Genomic DNA, 23,953 nt, shown 5'->3' with positions numbered 1-23,953 from the left:
GGTTGAGCAGTGAGCACCCCACACTGGAAAGTTAGCATCTGTAGCTCCAGCCTTGGAGTCAGCGCCTATACAAGGAGCCGCATATTAACCTCTGAAGAGCTGCACATGGCTCCAGAGCCACAAGTTGGCCACCCCTGCTATAGATGTTAGGTATTGGACACATGATAGATGCATGCACTATGAATATCCCTGCTTTTATTTCTATTCACACCCATATACTTCTTTGGGAACTGGATTTGGCCCCTATAATACCTAAATGATGTTTTTGTTAGGTATATTTCCATATTTTTAAACTGATTTATCTTCATACATTTTTTGTTCATAATTTTGTTAAATGAAGCAAACCTATGCTAAAAATCTGTTTTCTTGTCAATTGTCATAAATAGCTTGCTGAGTGAAATATTTTGAATATTAATAAAAATGAATTAATATAGAACACCTGACATTTCTCACAAAACTAGCAATCACTGGGTAAAAATGTGTTTGGAAGCACTATATCATTGTTGATCTTATTATGGTAGGAAAATACTCTGGAAATGGCCTAGTTTTCTCTTTAAGAGATGCACTAAAATCCAGACTCAAAGTGTGAAGCTAGTAATTAAATGTTAAATTGTAGCCAATTATTTCACATATATGAAATATTTGCTTGATCAAATGTGATTAGTTCATCTCAAAATGAAGTCAGCATTTGTGTGTGGAGTGGGAATATTCATACACCAATTATTTCCTCTGGTAGCTGAATTCTATTAAAAGAATTGCCAGTATGGAAGATACTGAGTTCTTTGATATTTGTGAAAAGGAACAGACAGCCGCTACACCATTTTTGGAACAAGGAAAAGATGACGATGACAGTGTAACAGATCAGTTCTGGAATGTGGCGAACCAACCGAAAGGTAAAGGTGAAATATTTTGCTAAAAATACTGACATATTAATATACCAACTCATTTGGCTCTTTGAGACAGTACAATACAGTACAGTCCACACAATAGATTTGGAGTCAAACTGAGATCTTAGTTATATTGGTATAAATCCAGAGTAATTCCATTGACTTCTATGAGGTTACTGCAGATTTATATCAGTGTATCTTATTATAATCTAGTCTTTCATTGTGTATCCTCAGTACCTCTACTTCTCAAATCAAACAGTTGCTCACAGAGATACTGACCGCACTAATCAGGTTTTGACTGTGTAGTTCCTTAGTATCACACAAGGACAGCATACAAATATTTTACTGGATGCGACCTTCTTTTCTGTTTTTGTGCCCTATTACCCATTATTACTCAGAGTGTAGTGCTGGTACTGACCTTAAAATGAAAAATTTCTTAGACAAGCATTTTATTTTTTCATCATCATCCTGGTACATGGAGACCACATAAATATTTAGTGAGAAATCATTCTATTATTGTTGCAGCAAGCTAGAAGAATGAAAAATATATAAATGCATGCAGTGTAGAATAGGTTAGTGTTTGATGACAGCATTTTATTATACTGCCTGCCAAAACCTATCAATGATCCATAAATCCTGAATTCCATTTAGCTAATACAAACTTTCTTCTTATAGCACTTACCTTTGATTGTCAATGACAGTTCTGTAATGAAGGTGGAGAGCATTTGTCTGTTTTATTTCCCAGGTGTAAAATTGCTTTTATGTGTATTTTGTGACGAGAAGTTTTTGATTATACACAGCAATAAAGCTTTTAAGATGTCATCTCCGTGCTGCTTGTCATGTTTTGACTTGGCAGGAAATGTACATTTTAATGTCCAAAGTATCTTTATTAAACTGTTGTTTTTCTTTAATTTTTGTTAGGACACAAGATTGGAGAAGAGTCAGAGGAAGATGATAAAATCAAAAGCAAGGATGCTTCTGAAGGAGTTGGAGAGGACTCTGATTCTAGCGGGTGAGTAATTTGTATATTCAGTCATCAACTATGCTGGTAATTTCTTATATGGTTTTAATTTGCTTTTTGTGGGAGAAGATTTATTTATCACTATCATTTATTAAGCTGTTCTAGTAATGGAAAGCAGCAAGGCATAGACAATAATGGTAAGATGCAGACAAATTTTGGGCCCTATTTATCACATGGAATTTATTGGGATCTGCAAATAAGTGAGACTTTTGTCTGTGTAAAAACACCAGGCTCGGGTCACATGTTGAACAGATAGGCATCAATATAATTGTACTAATGCTACTTTGGGAATGCAAACAAGCGGTACAGCAGATTATTATACTACTAAAATCTCAGTAGACCACAGTTAAAAAAATCTAACACAGGTCACATGTGAAAATGAGTTTGGTGGTTTAAACATGGTCCAATGGAGGTGCTGCTTCACTTTGATCAAAGCAGTTTTAGGCCCAGTTTGACAAGATTGTTAATCTCTTCCCAGGAGTGACCTGGCAAGAGGATAGCAGGAGTGATGAAGATCAGGGAATAAGGTTCATTAGCCTGTTTTCATGTGGAAACTTGCATATCACATATGCTTAGCTATAGGCAGACTTATACGTTCTCAGCATCATAGGCACTGAAACTCAAAGTTCATTGAAATAATTAAGAAAAAGAACCACAACCCCTTCTCTCTATACATTTCATGAGACCTGAATGACAACATGTGATAGTTTATTAATTCAGTGGGACATGAATCACTTAATGTACTGCTTTTAATACATTTTAAGGAAGTCTGAAATGTCCCCTTGTTGGCTTTGAATTACTGTTCAAGAATCTAGCTCAGGACAAAATTTTCAAATTTGGGGGCCTAAAAGTGCCTAAATAAATGGCTTGATTTTTCAGAAGTGCTGAACACACACAGCTCCCTCTGAAGTCAACTGGAGCTGCGTATGCTCAGTATCTTTGAACATCAGGTCACTTCTTTAGTTCCCTAAATATGGATTTGTGCGCCTGACATTGGCTACCCACATTTGAAGTTCAGCTCTGGTTTACATCTGCATAACAAGGATTTTAGTGCTGATTTTGTTCATTTTTTGTTTGTTTTGTTTTTTATGCTCACTGTACATTCATATTCCTGATGGAAACTTAATTTTAAAAACTGAAGGAAAAAAAGCGCAAGTATGTGTTCATATACCCCAAATAACTATTAAACGCCTCAACGTTGTCACAGTGGTTAATCATTTGTCACAGTGGAAGTCTTTTTTTTTTTCAATCTAAAGGGAAAGCCAGGAGCACCACATGAACAATGGTAATAACAATAATAATAAGACCATGAAGTATGCAGACAGAGTTTGGATATTAAACCTGCGCAGAAATCTCAACCAGCTTGACAACATAGCCAAAGAAAAGGCTCTTACCATTGCAAAAGCAAGGTTAGTGTGTAGCCATGGGGTTCAGCTGTCACACAAACATAGATGCACCATAGTTTTTGTTTTGTCCTCCCAAACAAAAATCAAATTCCAGGATATCATTCCTGATGTAACTATTGTTTATCATAGTTTGTATTATTGTTTGGTGAAAGCTGTATTTATCCCAGCAACAGATATATTGCAAACAAGGATGGAGGCTGTAAGGGCACTGTAGGATGCAAATATAGGTTCTGTTTTTCTTGGGTTCTGTAAAACCTTGAAAGCAGTAACTCTATTGATGTAAATGCAGTTGTACCCACTTACCCCAGGGTTGTCTTGGAAAAAAATCTAATTATATTTGGATTTATACATTCTCCGGCAGAATTTGCAATCAAAACATTGCACCATTGTGCTTGTGTGAGAGAACCAGAAAGTTAATTTGAATATAATCCAGGATGAATATTACTAGTTTCTTTTCATTGTCCAAACTGAGAGACAAGTAAATTGGACATTAAAAATTCATTTTCAGTTCATAACTTGTAGCATAGGTGAGGCAGCTTTTGTTTGCTTTTTTTTTTAAAAGGACTGTTAATCTAACAGTGTCCCTTTTTGTGAAGATAAATGCATGTTACAGACTCAGTTGTTGTTCTCAAGTTTTATTCCTCCCTACTAAATCATATAAATAGTTCAAAAGAGACACTTGCTGATTTTACATATGGGGAATAAGAAATGGCAGCAATATGAGTTTAAACTCAGTAACTCCCATGCTATAAATCCATTGTGTGATGCTCAGGACATTAGTTGAATATACTAGCCATTGCTGCGATCTGTGCCAAATCCTGCCTTGATTTAAACCTCTATTAAAATCAACTGGAATTGCTGAGGAAATTGCAGAAAAAAATAGCCTCCTCTAAGATCCTCAGCTAGTATAAGCTGTCATAGCACCACTGATGTGAGTGGAGTTGTGACAATTTACATCATCTGAAGATTGTCCCTTAAGTTTAATGTCATAAACAGATGTACATTGGCAATGCTCTTTGAGGCCTATATATTAAATAACAACATTAATTCCTCCCTTTAAATGGATAAGGCTAAAAAAAGAGTGCTGGACTCATATGAGTTAAACAGGATACAAACAAACTGTGATAAGTATTAATAAAGTGAGGATTTCAATACAAGTGACTAGGAACAGATGCTTCTCTAAGTTACTTCTAAGCAACCCCACTGACCCAACTGGCTGTTGAGAACATCAAGTAGATAATTCAGAGTTTGGTGGTCTACCTAAACCTCTAAAATGAGGACTGCATTTTGCCCTCATATTTCACTAACTACATATTTTCAGGATTTCATTTAATATTCAAAACCACTAATGTGTTGCTATTATCTTTGTGACTAAGCTGCCATGATTCTTTTAAACAAGCTCCCTGAGTTTACGATCACTTAGGGATTTTTAAACAGAATTAATCCTAATTTATAAGAAGCACTAAAAATCCCCTTTTCTGAAATGGAACAAGACTTAATTGTTTGAGAAATTGCTTTTTCATATTGAAAATATTTTCCTATTGCTTTATATTTTATTAGCAATCATGTACAGTCAAATGTGGCCAGCTCATACTGTGTATGCACAATGTGTAATGCAACAAAAGGAATGAGAAAAAAAGGCAAGTTAATCACAAAAGCTATATTAGAGCTGCCAAGAAAAATGTCATCTGCAAGTTATATAGTGAGTTAGGAGTGTTTGGCACTGGGAATTCATGCCTAGGGACCGATAAATGATCAGCAGAGATTATGAAAACTCAAAGAAGGAACCATTATTTCAGCTATTCTGTTGTCTATTCTGATTGTTAATTCCTCCATTCTGTCCCTCAGGACTACATAGTTTAAATATCACGTTAATTTTTTTAAATGAATGAAAACTGAGTTACTCTTAAAAACTAAGAAATTGCAAAATAAAGCAGGTGGCATGCTTTTTGGCAGTGCAAACAGGGCCGACCTTACAGGTGGGTGATGTGGGCAAGCACCCAGGGCGCCGTGGTCAGGGAGATGCCATGGTCAGGAAGTGGGACAGGCCTGGGGTGTAAGGCCGTAGAAGGGAGCTTGGAGCAATGGGGCAGGGGGAGGCAGCGAGGCCTGAGGATAATGGGGGATGGGGAGCGTGGGCAAGCAGCGAGAGCCAGGGGGTATGGGTGGGGAGCTAAGGGAAGAACTGGAGGCCTGGGGTGATGGGAGGGATGGATGGAGGATCAAGAGAGGCAGCGGGGGCCAGGAGTGCCAAAATACAAGTTCGCCCAGGGTGTTACCTGCACAAAAGTCTCTATTACTTGCATGCTATACGGGCACCCACCTTTACCCAGTTTCTAGGGCTCAAGGTGGGGCTCCCTCTTAATTTAGGCACCCACCCTTACCCCGTTCTTAGGGCTCAGGGTGTAACCTTATGCTCTCGTGCACCCACCTTTACCCTTTCATGGGCTCAAGGCGTAACTCTCTTAATTTAAGCGCCCACCCTTACCCTTCCATGGGCTCAGGGTTACACTCTGTGGGTTTGTGGGCTCTTTTACCAGTGAAAGAGCCTTACACAGTAATATCCTTAACCTCCTATTTAACAATGATTACCAAAAAAGAATGCACATGTTAAGCATACAATGCTCACCCCTCCCAATAAGGCAGATGAACTTTTCTTGATGGCCAGTCAAGATCAGGTCATCTGGGGGACTCCAGCTTCTGCTCTATATAGTGTGGTTGGCAGGGTGTTGAAGTCTGGCAGCTCTGGTCTTGGGGCTGTCCTGGAGTTGGTTCCAAAGAACTTCCTTTTGAACCCCAGTTTATATAGTGAAACTTGAGTCTTGCTTAGCTGTACCTTAACCAATCATTTTACTAAATTATTACTAAACAATTTTCTAACTAATCCTAACATATTGTAAAATAATTCTTTAACCAATCACACCCCACCAGCTTAATTGATTTACCCCTAGAAAAATTAATTATTTAACTGACAGAAACAATCAAAGAACCAGACATAGACCATACAGATAATCAATAGAGAAGTGGGGACCATAAAGGCAAAACAATAAAGAAGTAGGGATTTCACAACTACAACTTGTTGATAAGTGATTTCTTGCCAAACATAATGCCATCAAACAAAGTTTTCTTTAACCGTCTTAAGATTTGTTTCTTTATCTGGTGGTGATGGGTACTGTTAGGACAGGATTGCCTTCTTAAAAGCCCGATATTACATTGTTTTAATCTAATTTAGATGAAATGTGAGGATGTGACTTTCTACTTTTTGGTTAATGGCTGCTGCTCTTCTAATATGGCTGTAGACAAAGGCCTTAGGCATTACAATTTGGCTACAGGAAAAGGCCTTATCCTTACGAGAGCGCCATTTTCCCTAAGACTGGCTCTGAGTGTAATGCCAGTACAATGCAACTTTAGAGTTGAAAGACCTTGCAAAAGAAAACTTGACTCTCTGGCCTGGATCTGCAAAGGTACATAGGTGTTGCAATGCTCAGACACTATAAGTGATTCTCAGTCTCTTTCTCTGGCCCATTTTAATATTTTATTAAAGTGGAATGGCTTCAACAAGAGAGACTGAGAGCAACCCATATCAGAGTATCCCACAGTCCTGTGGTTAGGGACTTACCTGAGAGGTGGTGAACCCCTGTTCAACTCCTCCTCCTTAGGCAGACAGGGGAAATTGAACAGGAGTCTCCCACATCAGTACCCTAAGCACTGGGCTGGGTTATAAGGTAGGCTGCCTCTACTTCCTAGTGTTTTGTGTGGAGTTAGGCAGCCTCTGAGCACACTAATGGACTGGGTCCTGCAAGCAAGATAGGTGTAGGAGCTCCTCTCTTCCCCTGGTTTGTTGATCACACTGGGGCTCAGGCATGAGATAGGTGACTGGACACCTAGAATGAGGCAGCAGTGCTCATGCTCAGAAGCAGAAATTTAGGCACCTAGGGGACTTTTACTGCAAAAATTTAGGTGCTGAGAGAGTTTAGGCACCTAAAGGTTTGGGTGGCAGTCAAACAAGGGTTTTGCAGATTGCATACAGTTGGGACTTGGCACCTAAAACTGGGTTTTGGACATCTAAGTCACTTCATGGATCTCGCCCTTTGTTTCTGGACTACTGGCCATATGTTTCCCTGGAGTTGAACAATGCAGCATGCTGGCAATTTTAGCAGAACTTTCAAATGCTCAAGCAATATTTATTAATTATTATTATGAGTATTACTGTAGCAATTAGGAGCCCTAGTCATGGATAAGGACTCTATTGTGCCAGGTGCTGTATAAACAGAACAAAAGAGACAGTCCCTGACCCAAAGAACTTACAATTTACGTATAAAACAAGAGACAACAGATGAATTCAGGTAGATGAGGGAGTACAAGGAATGAGATGGTATTGGTCAGCATTATAAGCAGTGGTCTTAGCACATCAGAAGCCTAATCGTTGCCAAACTTTTGTAGGAATCATGGCAAAAGAGAATTTTAAGGAGGATAATGCATTATTTTTGTGGATGTGTATGGGGAGCACACCCGAAACATGAGAGGCAGCATGAGAAACAATACAAATGTGCTTGTTTGAAAATTTAACAAGGGGCATTGGAGGCTGGCATCATTAACCGATCGTAGCAGAGGATCAACATCTCAATAGTGAATCAGAGATAATAGGTGTGGTGGGGATAGGCCATGAAGAGCCTTGAAGTGAATACAGGCAGCTTATGTTTGATGCAACACAGAAGGGGAAGATGGTAGAAGGAGGCAAAGAGCGGCGTGACATGGTCAAAGCAACAATCTAGAACAGCGGTTCTCAGCTAGGGTCCTGGGTTCCCTAGGAGTCCGTGAACAGATTTCAGGGGGTCTGCCAAAATAAATCAGAGAGCAGGGCCAGCATTAGGCTCACTGGAGCCCAGGGCAGAAAGCCGAACTCCAAGCCCTGCTGCCCGGGGCTGAAACCAAAGCCCAAGCAACTTAACTTCACAGGGCCCCCTGTGATGTGGGCAATTGCTCTACTTGCTACCCCCTAATGCTGGCCCTGGCTATTAAGCTACTGAAAAACAGCTGTTGTGGCACAGGTGGGCCATGGAATTTTTATAGCACGTTGGGGGCGGGGGGGAAGCGGGGTTTAGAAAGAAAAAGGTTGAGAACCCTTGGTCTAGAAGATGATTTTTGCGGCAGCATTCTGAATAGATCTGACTGGGGCAACTTTGCATTTGTCAAGTCCAGAGAGGAGGATTTTGCAGTAATCAAGATGCACAATGATGAGAGCTTGGCCAAGATTTTTAGATGTGTGGATGGATAGGAAAGACTGTATCTTAGTGATTTTATGTATAAAGAATCTGCAGCATTTAGACATAATCTGGATGTGAGGACCTAGACAGAGGTCTGATTCAAAAATGACATCCAAGTTACAGGCCTGAGTGACAAGCAGAAAACCAAAGCCTCTGACATAGTACGATGCCAGAACTAATTACAACTAAAAAAGATACTGTGCAGAAGATCTGCAGAATTCAAAAAATGGAACTGTGGTGAGTGGCAGGAATAAAATACAAGCCAGTGGAAAAGACTGTATTATCCTTTTCTGGAAATCTCAGCAGCACACAGCGGGAAAGGTGTGCTCATCCACAACTGCCCAGTCTCCTCCTTTCTCATAGCAGACCCTGTACCCATGGAGTGCACTCCAAGGGGTTTCAGAAGAGAGGGAGATGAAACTTTGGCAGCGGTTGATATTTCCTTTCACATGGGACAGGGAGAGCCATGTATGGAGGGTCCAATTCACCCATGGATCAGGAGTGAGGAACAATCCCACCTGGGGATTTGACTCAATAATTATCGTATTTCAAGTGACTATTCCAAATCATTAGGAAAAAAGAAGTTATTATTTTCAGATTCTGTAACATTGTGATGAAATGAACATAAATTATAATAAAAAGGTAACGAGAAAATTTCAGTTCTGACTATCATTGATGCACTATTGCTATGTAACTGAGAGGAGAAAGTTTTAAAAGAACTGTTTCTGTGAATTTATAAACGGTGCTCTTGAATAGTGAGATGTTGTAACTTAGTATTACGGTTTTCTGCTTTTATTTTCTGTTATATTTCAGGGAACTTTTTTGGAAAATAAATATAAATCTGCAAAGCTCAATATTTCTAGACATTTCCTGCCATTTAGTCATTATCCTCCCAATGTGTGCACTCAAGATGACAACTCGTGTCCTTCCCAATTGTGCAATCATCTTGGAATGGCAGGAAGTTGATGGTTGGGAGTAAAGAGACCAACAGCTGTTTGCAACATTTTTTCATCATAAACAAAAACTAATAATTATCACTGCATCTTCCTTGAAAAGGGGCTTTTATTGGTAAATATCCATGCAATTTTTAAACAGGAAGTGCCATTTACAACTGTACTTGAAGCTCAACTGCATATGACCTACTTTACGGTGACATGCTGTGAAAGATTTCCCTTGTCAATTGCTATTATTTTGCAGAGCTAGGATAACAATCCTTGTACTTCATTATCAAACATAATTCTATTAACAGTTACAAATATTTGGGTGACTGGGTAGCTTAGATTTATAAAGGCATATGGAGTCTTTTAACTTTGGAAAAAAGAAAAGGAGTACCCGTGGCACCTTAGAGACTAACAAATTTATTAGAGCATAAGCTTTCCGATGAAGTGAGGTGTAGCTCACGAAAGCTTATGCTCTAATAAATTTGTTAGTCTCTAAGGTGCCACGGGTACTCCTTTTCTTTTTGCGAATACAGACTAACACGGCTGCTACTCTGAAACCTGTCTTTTAACTTCGGGTCACTGGTTAAAAAATGACCAAAAGTCAACCTTCTGATGACTATTTGGTAGCCTAAACTGGTGTCTCTAGTTCCTAGTGGGCTTCTTTCTGTCTACTCATCAACTAAAATCACTATCATAACTGCAGCAGATTAGACCCCCTTTATTGGCAGTCTTAGCACAATGGGAACAAAGACTAAACTGGCCAGCACACTGAATTTCCTACTTAATGCCCAAGAAGGTCCCTCCAGAATTTAAGGCGGATTGCCACGGTGTCATACGGAAACCTGCACTCTTTCTTCTTGTGCTATACTTGAATAAATAAAAGACTTCAGGTCTTGTGCTGTCAATATACCAATTTATGAGTCTGTGCCAAAGCCCGTAGAAATCAATGGAAAGAATTTCATTGATCTCAGTGGACTCTGGATCAGGCCCCATATCTGGAGCATAACATCACTTACCTTTAATTACATAGGTAGTTTCACTGAAGTCAGTGGGACTACTTGTGTACTAAAAGTTAAGTTAAATGTTTCATTGCATGAAGGCCAAAAAGCATAAAAACCAAATTACAAATATGCTGGAGGAGGCTAAATTTTAAAAATACTCTTTATTTTTTAAGAGTTAAGGTTTTTTAAGGTTATATTTTTTTCTAAATTCCTGATACAAATACTTTAAAGTTAACAAGTACCTCTGAAGAAACTCTTGATAGGATCCAGCTATGATCCTAAGGAGCAGAAATGCTTCAAGAGAAGGAGTGGGAAATGTACCAAATATAAATAAGGATGTTTTGTTTGTTTCAGAGAGGAGCTCAGTGCCTGCCAGCTGCGGATCGAAATGCTAACAAAAGAACGAGAGTGCACAGAGACCAAAATAGAAGAAAAGAAAGAGGCTGGAAATATGTAGGTAGAGCGTATTTCTGGTTGTCACAGATTATTGACATGCTCGGTGTTTACACATGGGGAGGGGAAGGTAATGAGATAATTGTTGTGACCTTTTCCCTCTTCTTGTTGTTGCTGAAAATGTTTGATAACATTATTAAACATGTTCTTGAATCTATCAAATGACACCTAATAGGTCAATGTTTAAAAGTCATTGCCATTATTAGGATAAAAAAACAAGCTGGTTATCTCAGTGGGCCATGCCATCTAGCAAGGAGCATTGCACTGTCATACTGTGCTTGGAGAACCAATCAGATAGGTTAGGTCACAAGTTGGTGAAGACTAAGTGATGCAATTACTCACCAGGCAGCTTATTATTCACATCAACAATACCTTCCAGAGCAGTAGTGCCGTAGCTTGGGAAAGGCTCATCTGTGCAGTTTCCTGTTCAGAGGTAAGATGCTACTAGGCAATTGCTGTGGAGCAAGAAGTGAGGATCGGGGGTTAAAGGAATGTCTCATGACAGCAGATATTTATTAGCTAGTCCTTTGCATTTGGACAACACTGACAAAGTGGAATGACCAAATACAGTATTTTGTAGTAGCTAGAGCAGGGAACTAGGTGTCAGAACTCATGAATTTTTTACTTTGTTTTGTCACTGACTTGTGTGACCTCAGGCGGGTCACTCTGCCTCCATTTACGCATCTATAAAATGGGAGTGATAATTCTTTAGTTATCTGAAATCTGGTCTTGTGAGATCTCATAAGAACGGCCATACTGGGTCAGACCAAAGGTCCATCTAGCCCAGTATCCTGTATCTAGTGGCCAATGCCAGGTATCCCAGAGGGAATGAACAGAACAGGTAATCAAGTGATCCATTCCCTGTTGATCTCATGGAAATTTTCTTTCTCTGTAGCACCTGCTATCTGAGGAGCTCAAAGTAATTTACAAACATTAAACACTCTCGGAAACTGTAAAAAGGTGAAGTGTGAGATAAGTTAAATTTTGAATCTAGCACTGTGTCCTGCAAGTACACATTCAGATCCAGATTCTAATCCAAAATTTTCCAAAAATTTAAGTGTGTGGTATTGTGGGTGTTGGACCCAGAGTTGTGAGTCAGGACCATATTGAATTATGGTAATATCCTAATATTATATATAGGATTTATTGTTCCAGTGGTAAATATGGTCAAAACATTTGCTTCTGAGTTCTGTGTAATTCTCATGCCCCTTATCCCAAACATTTTTTATTTTAGTTGACAAACATATCTTCTGCTCATCTTTAAAAAATAATAACCCCATCAACTAAAGTGCCATACCTTCACTCATGGGATTAATTAAAGTTCACAGTGTTCTTTCAGAAATAATTAGATTGTTCACAATGCCATTAACAATTACAACAAACCAAAGAGGAACAACAGATACTGCGAGTATCCTGTAACATGAAATATCCTCAGACTCATTGTGTCTCCTCTTCAACAAAGTGGCCCAAATTCTGTCTTCATTTACATTGATATAAATCTGGAGGATCTTCATTGGTTTCCAGGTAGTTACTCTGTATTTATACATGGGTTATTGAGGGCAGTGATTAGTCCAGAATCTGCCTGTTCCCTCATATTTTCATTTATTTTTGACTGATGCACATTAAAAATACATATGTGCACTAAGCTAATCTAAAATAGTTTAAAGAACAAATACTGTACCTAAAAGCTATGCACAAATTATGATAAAAAACAAAACAAAAATGATGGCCATCAGATTAGTCATTTTATGAGAGATAATAGTCTCCCAAAGATTTATGGGGACATATCTTGTGATTCTTATAAGAATCACAGGCATTACTGAGAATACAAACATGCCTCACTTGGAGAATCAACCCATTACAACCTATTGTTGTCATCATTTTATCAGTGATGTATCCAATGTACCTGACAGTCTCACTGAAGAATATCATATATACTTTACCAATGAGTTTTTATATATTTGTCTTATACAGATACAGCCTGTGGAGTTTTACAATATAGTCCACAAATGCACTAAATTTTTGTTTGGATGTGTAAATTACTTGTAAATTACTAATCCCAGGATACAATACACTGTCTTAATCAGAGTAACTTCTCATATCAAGAGAGAGCATTGCATGCTGAGACCTGTAGTCCATATGGAGGCACCTTAATATTGAAAGATGAGTTCTAAAAAGAAGGTATATGCAATTTGTTCATTTTACGCAAGTTTGTCATTGTAGCACTCAGCTGGGCAAAAACCGAGTGCCATTGACGCAAGGTCCACAACGAAAATATGATAATCTGACCGATAATTTAATGACATTTGTATACCTTTAACTTTGGTTGACTCTTCCAACTCCCAGGAAAGTCCGTTGATCACGTTCGTCATTTTACATGTGAGAGGACTTTCTCATTTTTTAGCCTTACACAGAGGCTGGAATGTATGAAAGGGATTTTCAGCCTGGGATAAATAAAATGTAGATTTAAGAAATGTATGTGCTATAGTACAAATAAAGTCATCTTAACATATATAGTTAGTCTGGTTTACATTTATCATTCCTTCCACCCACCATTCATTTAATCATCTGGTTAATATGGATCAACTGACATCAGAAGTATGCTATGTCATTTTTAGTTTTGCTATGCTCATGCCTGTTATGACAAGAAACTGGTACTTGTATATTCTGTTTCTCAGTGTCGTGTGTTTGTGAAATGCACAAATGCAATATAATACAACAGCAGCTACTGAGCTACTCTGCTGTGAAGTGGGAGTGCATTTACTGGACCTTTCCAATTTGTTTAAATTGAAAGCAGTGGGTGGTTTGTGTGCTGGTATCCTGTGTATTATGAACCAGCTTTGCAGCTGCCACTGTGCCTTGTACTATTCTTCAGCTTAATAAAATGTCTCAATGAATAACAAACTAATAAAGGTAACTTAGTTGCTAAAACAGAATGGCTAATAATCAGAAACAATAAACTGAGTGGTGACAAGTGCCTAAATGTTTAAGGAAAATGAATTCTTGTGTAATGGAGACTATTCCATAATATATAGTTTGAGTGTAATTGAATTTCAGATTCTTTGGACAAGTAAACATAAGAATTTTTTAAAAGAAAATTATTTTAAAAAAATGTAGTTTGATTGTCTGAAGACTTCAGGGAGTGGAGTTTGCCATGTAATCAGGTGAAATAGCTGAATTAAGACTTTTTCAGTCTTTTGCACTGAAATGTACGCTCTCCAATAACAATGTCCTGTTTGATCCCATATGGCTTCTAGAGTTAATTTCCATAGTTCTTCCTCTGGAAGTCTTTATGGAGTAGTTTTGAGACACTGTATCTTCATGTAATTTATTGTAGAAGAAATATGCTCAGTATTAGATGCCCTATAATTTAAATAATCATTAAACAAATGCTAAGAGCAGCAACATAACTTATGCCAGGCAAAGGTCTAATCTGCAGATATGCTGCTATGTAGCAGTTAGGATAGCAACTATCACAATGGTCCATTAAAGATATTTGCTGCTTAATGGAGTAGGAAGATATACCAAATTCCTGGCTTCAAGACTTAAATAACATGACATTTTAACAGTTGTTAAAATACGAATTATCATTAACTTAGCATTATTGGTACCGATGCAGTGATATTTAGACATAAGTTAATGACAATGTTAAATTATGCTGGAGATGTAAATGAAAAATGTGTTTTCTATTTAGTCAAGTTCAAGTTACTATTCAATAAGCCTGAAATAATACAGTACTTTAGGTTATGGCTACAAGTGAGTTTGTGCCATGTACTGCATCTTATAATGCACTGGTTTTGTTTTTAGGTTGTAGGGCTTCTGTGACCAATGGCAGAATTAGTCACTTCACCACTTTGGGCCTCTGTGTCAGGGCTGGGTAGTGGGTGGCCTGTGTGTATGGGTCAGTTACCATGTTGTGGTCAGGATATGAGCACCAGAGTCAGCGTTGAGCTGGGTCACAATACCAGGAATTCTGGCACTGAGTTACAGGCAGGTGGCAGGGGCAAACTGGGATCAGAAGCTGGAGTCTGGGGTTCACAACAAGTCAAGGTCTGGAACAGACCCAAGCAAGCAGTCTACATCATTGCTCAGGCAGCTCTCTGTGATTACTTCCTGGCTTATATATCAGCATGGGCGAATCAGTGGGCTGCAGGGGGCCACCACCCAGGTCCAGCTGGGCAGTACGTGCTGCAATGTCTTGCTTTACATGGTCCCCCAGCAGAAATACGGCCTCAGCTTCCAGTGATGATATGGAAATGGCAGGAGCCTGAAACCCCTGTACAGTAGAACCTCAGAGTTACAAACAACAGAGTTACGAACTGACCAGTCAACCACACACCTCATTTGGAACCAGAAGTACACAATCAGGCAGCAACACACACACACAGACAGAGCAAATACAGTACAGTACTGTGTTAAATGTAAACTACTAAAAAAATTAAGGGAAAGCAGCATTTTTCTTCTGCATAGTAAAGTTTCAAAGCTGTATTTAAGTCAATGTTCAGTTGTAAACTTTTGAAGGAACAACCATAACTTTTTGTTTAGAGTAATAAACATTTCAGAGTTACGAACAACCTCCATTCCTGAGGTGTTCATAACTCTGAGGTTCTACTGTAGTCCCAGGTTCTAGTGCCATAAGATTCTTGCATTCAGTTTGCTTATTTTTCAAACCTGGGATAGATACTTATCCAGCACAGGTATATGTACAAATTAAATCCCATGTAAACCCTATCTTTAGGGCTTACATGGGACTTAAGTGATGCACTGGCCTTCTGCACAGGAGTGCATTTCATCCTTGGAGAAGTAAGGAGGAGTAGTGGCATATATGAATCATTCATTATAAATTACATTCAAATGGACCAGGTTTCAGACCAGCTGAAAATACACATTTGTGTATGGTTCAGGTTTGAAAGTATGAGTTTTACATTATATTTTGTTGATACAATTTTAATCAGTGTAAGTAATTGCTGTTAAAACAAGCATGTTAAACACAGGACGAAGCTATCTTTAAATAGTATCAGTCATTTTTTATGCTTTCTAAAAAAATTAAGAATCAGTTGATTTTTGACTTCGACAAAGGTAGTCAAGCTAGTTTTGATACTTAGCTCAGTAAAGTAGTAAAGCCCATTTTGGGGTGTACAGAGTAAGAAGCTGGATCATTGTTCATTGAGGAATGTTCAATATGTAGAATGGGACAGAGATTTCAGAATCCATTTATATATCATGACATTTCTTCAACAGATGATATACCATGAACCTGTCCCACAATTGACTTTTCCAGGATTAGCAAGAGACAGATTGTCAGCAGAAAATACTCATTTATTCTGTTTATTACCAGCAGTAAGACAATGCATTCAACTAACTGCAACTGTTGGAATGGCAAAAGACCTGATTGCAAGCACTGAAGGGAGAAAGATGGAAACGAGCGAAATTTATATTAATGGTTGTTATTTGGGTCAGTGAATTAAACACTTCTTTTTCCTGTGGAAAGCTTGATAGATTGGAGACTCAGGGACAGATTCTCTGCTGGTGTAACTCCATTGAAGTCATGGGAAACTCCAGCAGAAAGTTTGGCCTTTTTTTCCATCCTGGAAAGTTACCAGTCTCAGTTCTCCTCTGTTACATCACTGCAACTCAGCTGAAATAACTGCATTTGCACTGATGCAACAAGGAGCAGAATTTATCTACTCTGTATGCCAAAATCTTGGGGTGGTACAAGTAAGGTTGTATTATCATTTTAAAAGCAGACAACAATCTTTGTCCTATTTGTTTTCCTAAAATTAACTACATAAGTGATATTTATCAGCATTAGAAATTACAGATCACTTTAAAATATGGCCGAGTGATGGTAAAATGCTCTCATCTTAATTTTCAATTAACCAGTAGATAGTAGTTTAATAAGATTGTGCCTTTCAGAAGAGAATGGACGCTTTAGGAGCCATTATTGAAACACATTACATCAATATAAATTAGTGGAATTCTAAAACAAATGTCTCAGCCTTATGGCACCTTAATTATTTCTGGAATTTTTTACTTTGCAAGGTTTTAACATACATTATTTCATTTTTTTCTTTTTAAATGTAACAGTGCTGCTGTATTCCGCCTACAGGCAATGCACAGACGACTGTGTGCTGAACTGGGGAACGAAAAGGACCTTGAGTCAAAAATTGCTTTGATGCTGAAAGAAAATGTGTAAGTTAAAAAGTGAGAAAGAACTGAAGGGACTGATCTTCAGCCTAAAGTCCTAAACCAACTTATTGATTGATTCACAGTTTGAAAGGGAGCGAACATAAAGCATGCAAATATGTAACAGCTGATATTTAAAGCTATTGAAAACTTAGAGGCAGCAAAGCTTGTGAAAAAGCTTAAAGGACATAGTCGTCATTTTCTTCCCGTCCTACACCATTTGCAATACTGTCTTAGAAGCCTGAAAATAACATCTCTCTGTATTCATTATGTAGTTTTTGTGGTGAACATTTTTGTGTGTGTGTGTGTGTGTGTGTGTGTGTGTGTTCTGAAAGGAGCTGAAATGCAGACCGTTATTTTAGCAACTACTACTCCTTCACTGTATAGAACAGGTGCCTTTATCAGGCTTAAACAGCGTCATCAGAAATGTGAGCACAGCTGTAGCAATTGCAGACCAAATTCTCTGCTGGTGTAAATAGGTGTAACTCCTCTGTTGGTGACCTTGAGCTGAAGCAGTTTGACCCTTGCAGCTTGAGCAGAAAGACACACATCTGAAAATCAAAGACTTCAGAAACTGACCTTTCGTACTATTCTACTACACCAGCAATATTCCTTTTACATAACAAGTCACTGGAGTTGTGCCCATGTAGATAAACAGAGAATTTGACCTAGGATTTGGTTCGTTGCAGTGATAGTGGAAAGAAAAATATTCTCTCTGTAGATCCCACAAAATAGCATTTATTGCTTTTTCAAATTTTAATGTTTTGGAGCTCATATTTTAATTATGTCTGTGGCAAAGGTGTAGTGGATTTAATAAAATCTCAGGTAGACATTCTGAAACCTTTATTTGTCATGTTAAAAACAGTTTCAAAGTAGATTTTAATTTTGGGCTAACCCAACATCAAAGAGTCAATAAAATCAACAGCAGTGCTTCCATTCACTTCTGTGGGATTGGGATTTGACTACCGATATTAGGGCTGTTTAGTGAGACTATTGCATCCTAAGCTCTGAAATACAGTGAACTTGTATCTTTTACTTAGTGTCTCTTACCAACTTGTTTCAGAGTAGCAGCCGTGTTAGTCTGTATTCGCAAAAAGAAAAGGAGTACTTGTGGTATCTTAGAGACTACCAAATTTATTTGAGCATAAGCTTTCGTGAGCTACAGCTCACTTCATGGGATGCATTCCGATGTAGCTCACGAAAGCTTATGCTCAAATAAATTTGTTAGTCTCTAAGGTACCACAAATACTCCTTTTCTTTTTACCAACTTGTGTGTGCGTTTCCCATAGCAACTTATTGTTAAAGGAATTTTTACTGAGAAAATAAATTTTTAAAAAGTGCTTCACTTTCATAGCATCTCTAGTCAAGTATACAATTAAGTTCAGGAAAGTATCATCACTCTACTTCCATTATAAAGGTACACGAAGTATTGCACCAGGATAGGGCAGGTAACTGCATCTCATCATCAGTTTGCAAAGAGCTGCTGTTTTCTAGTGTACCAGTGGGCCTTATCTAAGGTAGTGTGAATTTTCAAAAGGCATTGCAAGGTTAATCTTGAAGGGACAATGTGACAGTTGTCACCATTATGGATAAGTTGAAGGAAAGTAAATTCTTTGTGTCTTTCAAAATGAAAGATGCCTTATAAAACACTGGTGCAAATGGCCGGAGATTTGACGAGAGACTACGCTTCTGTTGGTGACCTTGAGAAGAAGCAACTTGACCCCCTGGGGCAGGTTTGCACTACAATTGGGATTATTTCTCTCAGTCCAGGTGGACAGCCACATGATAGCTTTGCTTGAGCTAGTGCACTAAAAATAGCAGTGTGGATGTTGCAGCATGGGTGGCATCATGTGCTAGCTACCTGAATATGGACCAAGGGGATCAGATAGGCTTGTACACACATGGCTAGCGTGTGCTGCAGCATCCACACTTCTGTTTTTAGCATGCTGTCTGTCTACCAAGGGCAAGCTTCCACTGCAGCGAAGCCATACCTTAGAGTCTGAGCAGAAAGAAACATCTGAAAAGCAAAGACTTCGGAACCAGACCCTGGATATTTTTGCTACCACATTAGCAGTGTTACTTTTGCAGAACAAGCACTCTGCATATTTATGTGAAGGAAGCGTATTCTATTTTTGTCAAGCTCTCCATCCTGCAGATGCCACAGTTTAAACTTGAGTAGAGTCATTCCTTGGTTGTTACATAAATGTTTTCCTTCAACTTTACGCTGATGTTGGGGCCATGTGGGAAACTGAGTGAATATCTGTCACATTCAGCATAGTGAGCAAAAATTTTGAAAGACACCTGGACACGGAAGGTTAACTTATATGAGTTATAGTCTCTGCTGTCTTTTGGAAAAAACAAATGCTTAATATAGAAGGACCACAGAGTGTCTTTCTGTAAGTTAGGTATTTCATGACTGCAACTTCTCTAACTTGCTCTGACTCGCAAGATGTCTAAAGAATCTCTTTCAGAGGTCAGAACTGATTCTTGTTTACAAAAGAAAGTGCTGCCTGTGCTATTGCTCCACCATTTCAAGCACCTGCATGCTCACTCTTTTGACTTGCTCTTCAGCAATCCTTCTCTTTCTTTTTCAGATGTGAGAAAAACACAGGGGACTTTTCCAAAAATCTCCTAACAGCGTCATTCATAGGTTAACTTGGGTTTCTATTTCTCCCCTATTTCCCTAGCATCCACCATGTACTATCCACAGAATGAGTATGATGCCGCTTGCCAAACATTAATGTCTCCAAATGTTGATTTTATATAAATTAGTATATAATATTTTGGAGTAACTTACGCGAGTTTCCACATAAAGCAAGGGCTTTTGAGAGTAGTGCTTGACCTCACACATACCCATGCAGTTTCCTGCTTTGGAAATGATTTGTGGGCTAGATCCCTAGCTGCTGTAAATCAATATAGCTCTGTTGATTACAGTAGAACTATGGTGATTTACACCAGCTAGGGACATATAGGTCCTTGTCTTATTCTGAAGTAGGAAGAAAGGTGGAGTAAATTAGACATTTCTCCCTGTGATCCTTAATAGGAAGATTCTAACTTCTATCCTTTAATATATTCTTACTGAATACATTATAATGACATTTCCCAGGGCACAATCCGGACTGTTGAACAGCTGTGTCCCCTCAATTTTCCAACCTGGGGTGCCTTCTACACTGCTTCACTGTTGGAGCAAGCACTTCTGGTCTGCACTCACACAGTCTTTAGCATGTAAATTACTTCCAGCTATCCTATTTGAGTGCTATGATCAGCCACCCTTGAATTACACTGCAGAGTAACACCAGCAAATTCCCAGTCCCAGACTTCCCCCAGAAATATGCATCTTATACTGCCCAGCCCTCTCCTGAACAACACAAGCTCACTGGTTTAGATAAAACAATAAAACAAGTTTATTAACTACAAAAAGATAGATTTTAAGTGATTACAAGTAAAGAAGCTGATTACATGTATTTTCAAAAGCTGGATGAGAGAAGTCCATGGGGCTGGATGCACTTCCTTCGAGGGTGCTAAAGGAGTTGGCAGATGTGATTGCAGAGCCATTGGCCATTATCTTTGAAAACTCATGGTGATCGGGTGAGGTCCCGGATGACTGGAAAAAGGCTAATGTAGTGCCCATCTTTTAAAAAGGGAAGGAGAAAGATCCGGGGAACTACAGGCCAGTCAGCCTCACCTCAGTCCCTGGAAAAGTCATGGAGCAGGTCCTCAAGGAATCAATTTTGAAGCACTTAGAGGAGAGGAAAGTGATCAGGAACAGTCAGCATGGATTCACCAAGGGCAAGTCATTCCTGACTAACCTAATTGCCTTCTATGACAAGATAACTGGCTCTGTGGATGAGGGGAAAGCAGTGGACGTGTTGTTCCTTGAGTTTAGCCAAGCTTTTGACATGGTCTCCCACAGTATTCTTGCCAGCAAGTTAAAGTAGTATGGGCTGGATGAATGGACTCTAAGGTGGATAGAAAGCTGGCTAGATCGTCAGTTTGAACGGGTAGTGATCAATGGGTCCATGTCTAGTTGGCAGCCAGTATCAAGCGGAGTGCCCCAAGGGTCAGTCCTGGGGCTGGTTTTAGTCAGTATCTTCATAAATGATCTGGAGGATGGTGTGAATTGCACCCTCAGCAAGTTTGGAGATGACACTAAACTGGGAGAAGTGGTAGATACGCTGGAGGGTAGGGATAGGATACAGAGGGCCCTAGACAAATAAGAGAATTGTGCCAAAAGAAATCTGATGAAGTTCAACAAGGACACTTGCAAAGTTCTGCACTTAAGATGAAAGAATCCCATGCACTGCTACAGACTAGGGACCGAGCGGCTAGGCAGCAGTTCTGCAGAAAAGGACCGAGGGGTTACAGTGGACGAGAAGCTGGATATGAGTCAACAGTGTGCCCTTGTTGCCAAGAAGGCTGACGGCATTTTGGGCTGTATAATTAGGAGCATTGCCAGTAGATCGAGGCACGTGATCATTCCACTCTATTCGGCATTGGTGAGGCCTCATCTGGAGTACTGTATCCAGTTTTGGGCCCCACACTACAAGAAGGATGTGGAAAAACTGGAAAGAGTCCAGTGGTGGGCAACAAAAATGATTAGGGAGCTGGAGCACATGACTTACGAGGAGAGGCTGAGGGGACTGGTATTATTTAGTCTGCAGAAGAGAAGAATGAGGGGGGATTTGATAGCTGCTTTCAACTACCTGAAAGGGGGTTCCAAAGAGGATGGATCTAGACTGTTCTCAGTGGTAGCAGATGACAGAACGAGGAGTAATGGTCTCAAGTTGCAGTGGGGGAGGTTTAGGTTGGATATTAGGAAAAACTTTTTCACTAGGAGGGTGGTGAAGCACTGGAATGGGTTACCTAGGGAGGTGGTGGTATCTCCTTCCTTTGAGGTTTTTAAGGTCAGGCTTGCCAAAGCCCTGGCTGGGATGATTTAACTGGAGATTGGGTTGGACTCGATGACCTGCTGAGGTCCCTTCCAACCCTGATAGTCTATGATTCTAAGCATAGAAGTCAGAACTGGTTACAAAGAAATAAAAGGTAAAACACAACACCTAACTTTACAAGCTAAAATGAATTCAAAGCAAAAGTCTCTCTCACCACATGTTCTAGCAATATTACTGGTTGAATTCTTTTCAGATAGGATAACTTCCTCTGTCCAATGATGCTTCCTTTGTCCTTCAAATGTTGTTGATGCCCTGAGTATAGAGGAAGGAAGACATAACTTGGGGTGTCTGCTCTCCATTTGTGTACTTTTTCCTCTTCTTTGAGAATCATCTCCAGCTGGAGTTCAGGAGACAGAAAATCTGTGGGAACCGGAATCTCCAGCTTATTTCTTTGACAAGATGTATATTTCTCACTCACACCCTTTTTTTCCTGCCAAAGAATGGCCACTTAACCAGGTGATAATCCATTTGATTTCACTGACACCTGGCTGAGGTGCCAGTTTGCCTTTTGTCTCTGAGGAACTGGTTTGTGACTGCTTCCCCAGATTTGGAATACGTTTTAGTAACATCATATAGTAGAATATTATAACTTTACATACAACCTTGCCACACATATTTTACCAGGATAATAATGATCAGCAAATCATGAATTTTCAGATGTTAGTTTACAAGGCATAGTTTTTACAAAATGTATCATAGCCTTGAAAAAAGGATGGACGTAGCGATGCAGACTGTCACGATTATGCACTGAATAATATATAAAGAATTGTATCTATGCATATTTTCTTAGTTTCTAGTTCTTAAAAGGAGGTGAAGGGAAAGCAACATCAGCAACCACAGAAAACTGGTGCTTATAGGTAGCACGTATCAATTAGTGATCACCTCAAGTGTGCAGGTCACTTAGGATAATTAACTCTCCCTGTATCCCATTTGGAACCATTCTTAGTTTGAATATAACAGTGTTGTGTTATTAGCTGCAGTCTCCCAGACACCCCTTAAAGAACTATAATACCAAAATAATAGAGACAGTTTAGTAGCATTCTGTATTTTTCTGCTCATGCTGTTGGTTGATGGATCACACTTACAAAATTATTCAGATGATAAAAAATAACATGATATCTTTGCAGAAGGTAGCAGGCAAACCCCTTTATATTTTTGCATCAGCAGATCAAATACTAATACATCCATATCAAAGCAAAAGCGCAAGCAGGAGCTTATAGATATGCTTAGCTAAATGATTAGCCAGAAAGTAGTATATCCTACTTCAGAATTACATAATAGCTTTAAAAAGCTTCTTTGATGCTTTCATTTGGTGTGTGATTTGCGTTAAACGCATTAAACCTAAAAAAAAAAGTTGTTAAAGATTGTGACAGCCAAACAAGCCAAAAACAGATAAAAATACTTCCTGAAACAAGGAAAAAAAGTGCTAGTTAAGTTGTACTTTCTAATTCCTGATTTCATCTGAAAGCATCAGAATGTCCTAAGACTTTCACTTTGCTGAGAATAATTCTCTCCCCATTCTGTGTCTGCCTCAGTCATATCCTTTTGTAAAATTTTCAAGAGCACCAAAGTGATATCCCATTTAGGCACTTAGGCCCTGATCTGCAAAGGCAGTAGTTTTCAACCTGTGATCTGTGGACCTCTGGGAGTCCAAGACTATGTCTAAGATTTCCAAAGGGGTCCACACCTCCATTTGAAATTTTTTAGGGGTCTGCAAATGAAGAAAGGTTGAAAACCACTGATCAAAAGTATTTAGGGATTTAACTCCCATTGATTTCATAGATCTGGGCCTTTGGAGAATACGTTCTATTGAGTTTTAATAAGACTTCAGCTCCTAAATAC

General features: G+C 39.0%; 1 protein-coding gene and 1 long non-coding RNA gene across 11 annotated transcripts in view; one reads left to right on the top strand and one right to left on the bottom strand.

Moving 5' to 3' along the window:
* Positions 1 to 23,953, top strand: part of CFAP74 (cilia and flagella associated protein 74) — a 121,180-nt gene that overhangs the window by 8,404 nt on the left and 88,823 nt on the right. For 7 of the 9 annotated variants that reach the window (XR_006276333.1, XM_043499915.1, XM_043499917.1 and 4 more), the window contains exons 2-6: positions 737 to 893; positions 1,809 to 1,899; positions 3,165 to 3,317; positions 10,878 to 10,976; positions 17,064 to 17,168. Coding sequence is in view for 8 of the 9 variants with exons in the window: in XM_043499915.1 (XP_043355850.1) it covers positions 764 to 893; positions 1,809 to 1,899; positions 3,165 to 3,317; positions 10,878 to 10,976; positions 17,064 to 17,168 (578 nt within the window). In the remaining variant the exon portion in view is untranslated. Of the gene's footprint in view, positions 1 to 736; positions 894 to 1,808; positions 1,900 to 3,164; positions 3,318 to 10,877; positions 10,977 to 17,063; positions 17,169 to 23,953 lie in introns of those variants that run through there. The other 2 variants (XM_043499913.1, XM_043499916.1) reach the window with 2 other exon arrangements.
* LOC122457055 overlaps positions 14,024 to 23,953 on the bottom strand; it is a 137,793-nt gene continuing 127,863 nt past the window's right edge. For both annotated transcript variants that reach the window (XR_006276334.1, XR_006276335.1), the window contains exon 3: positions 14,024 to 15,243. This is a non-coding gene — a long non-coding RNA (uncharacterized LOC122457055). The remainder of the gene's footprint in view (positions 15,244 to 23,953) is intronic.

This window comes from Dermochelys coriacea, chromosome 18 (assembly GCF_009764565.3).
Source record: "Dermochelys coriacea isolate rDerCor1 chromosome 18, rDerCor1.pri.v4, whole genome shotgun sequence".
Lineage (NCBI taxonomy): Eukaryota > Metazoa > Chordata > Testudines > Dermochelyidae > Dermochelys > Dermochelys coriacea.
This window is presented reverse-complemented; position numbering and strand designations above follow the sequence as displayed.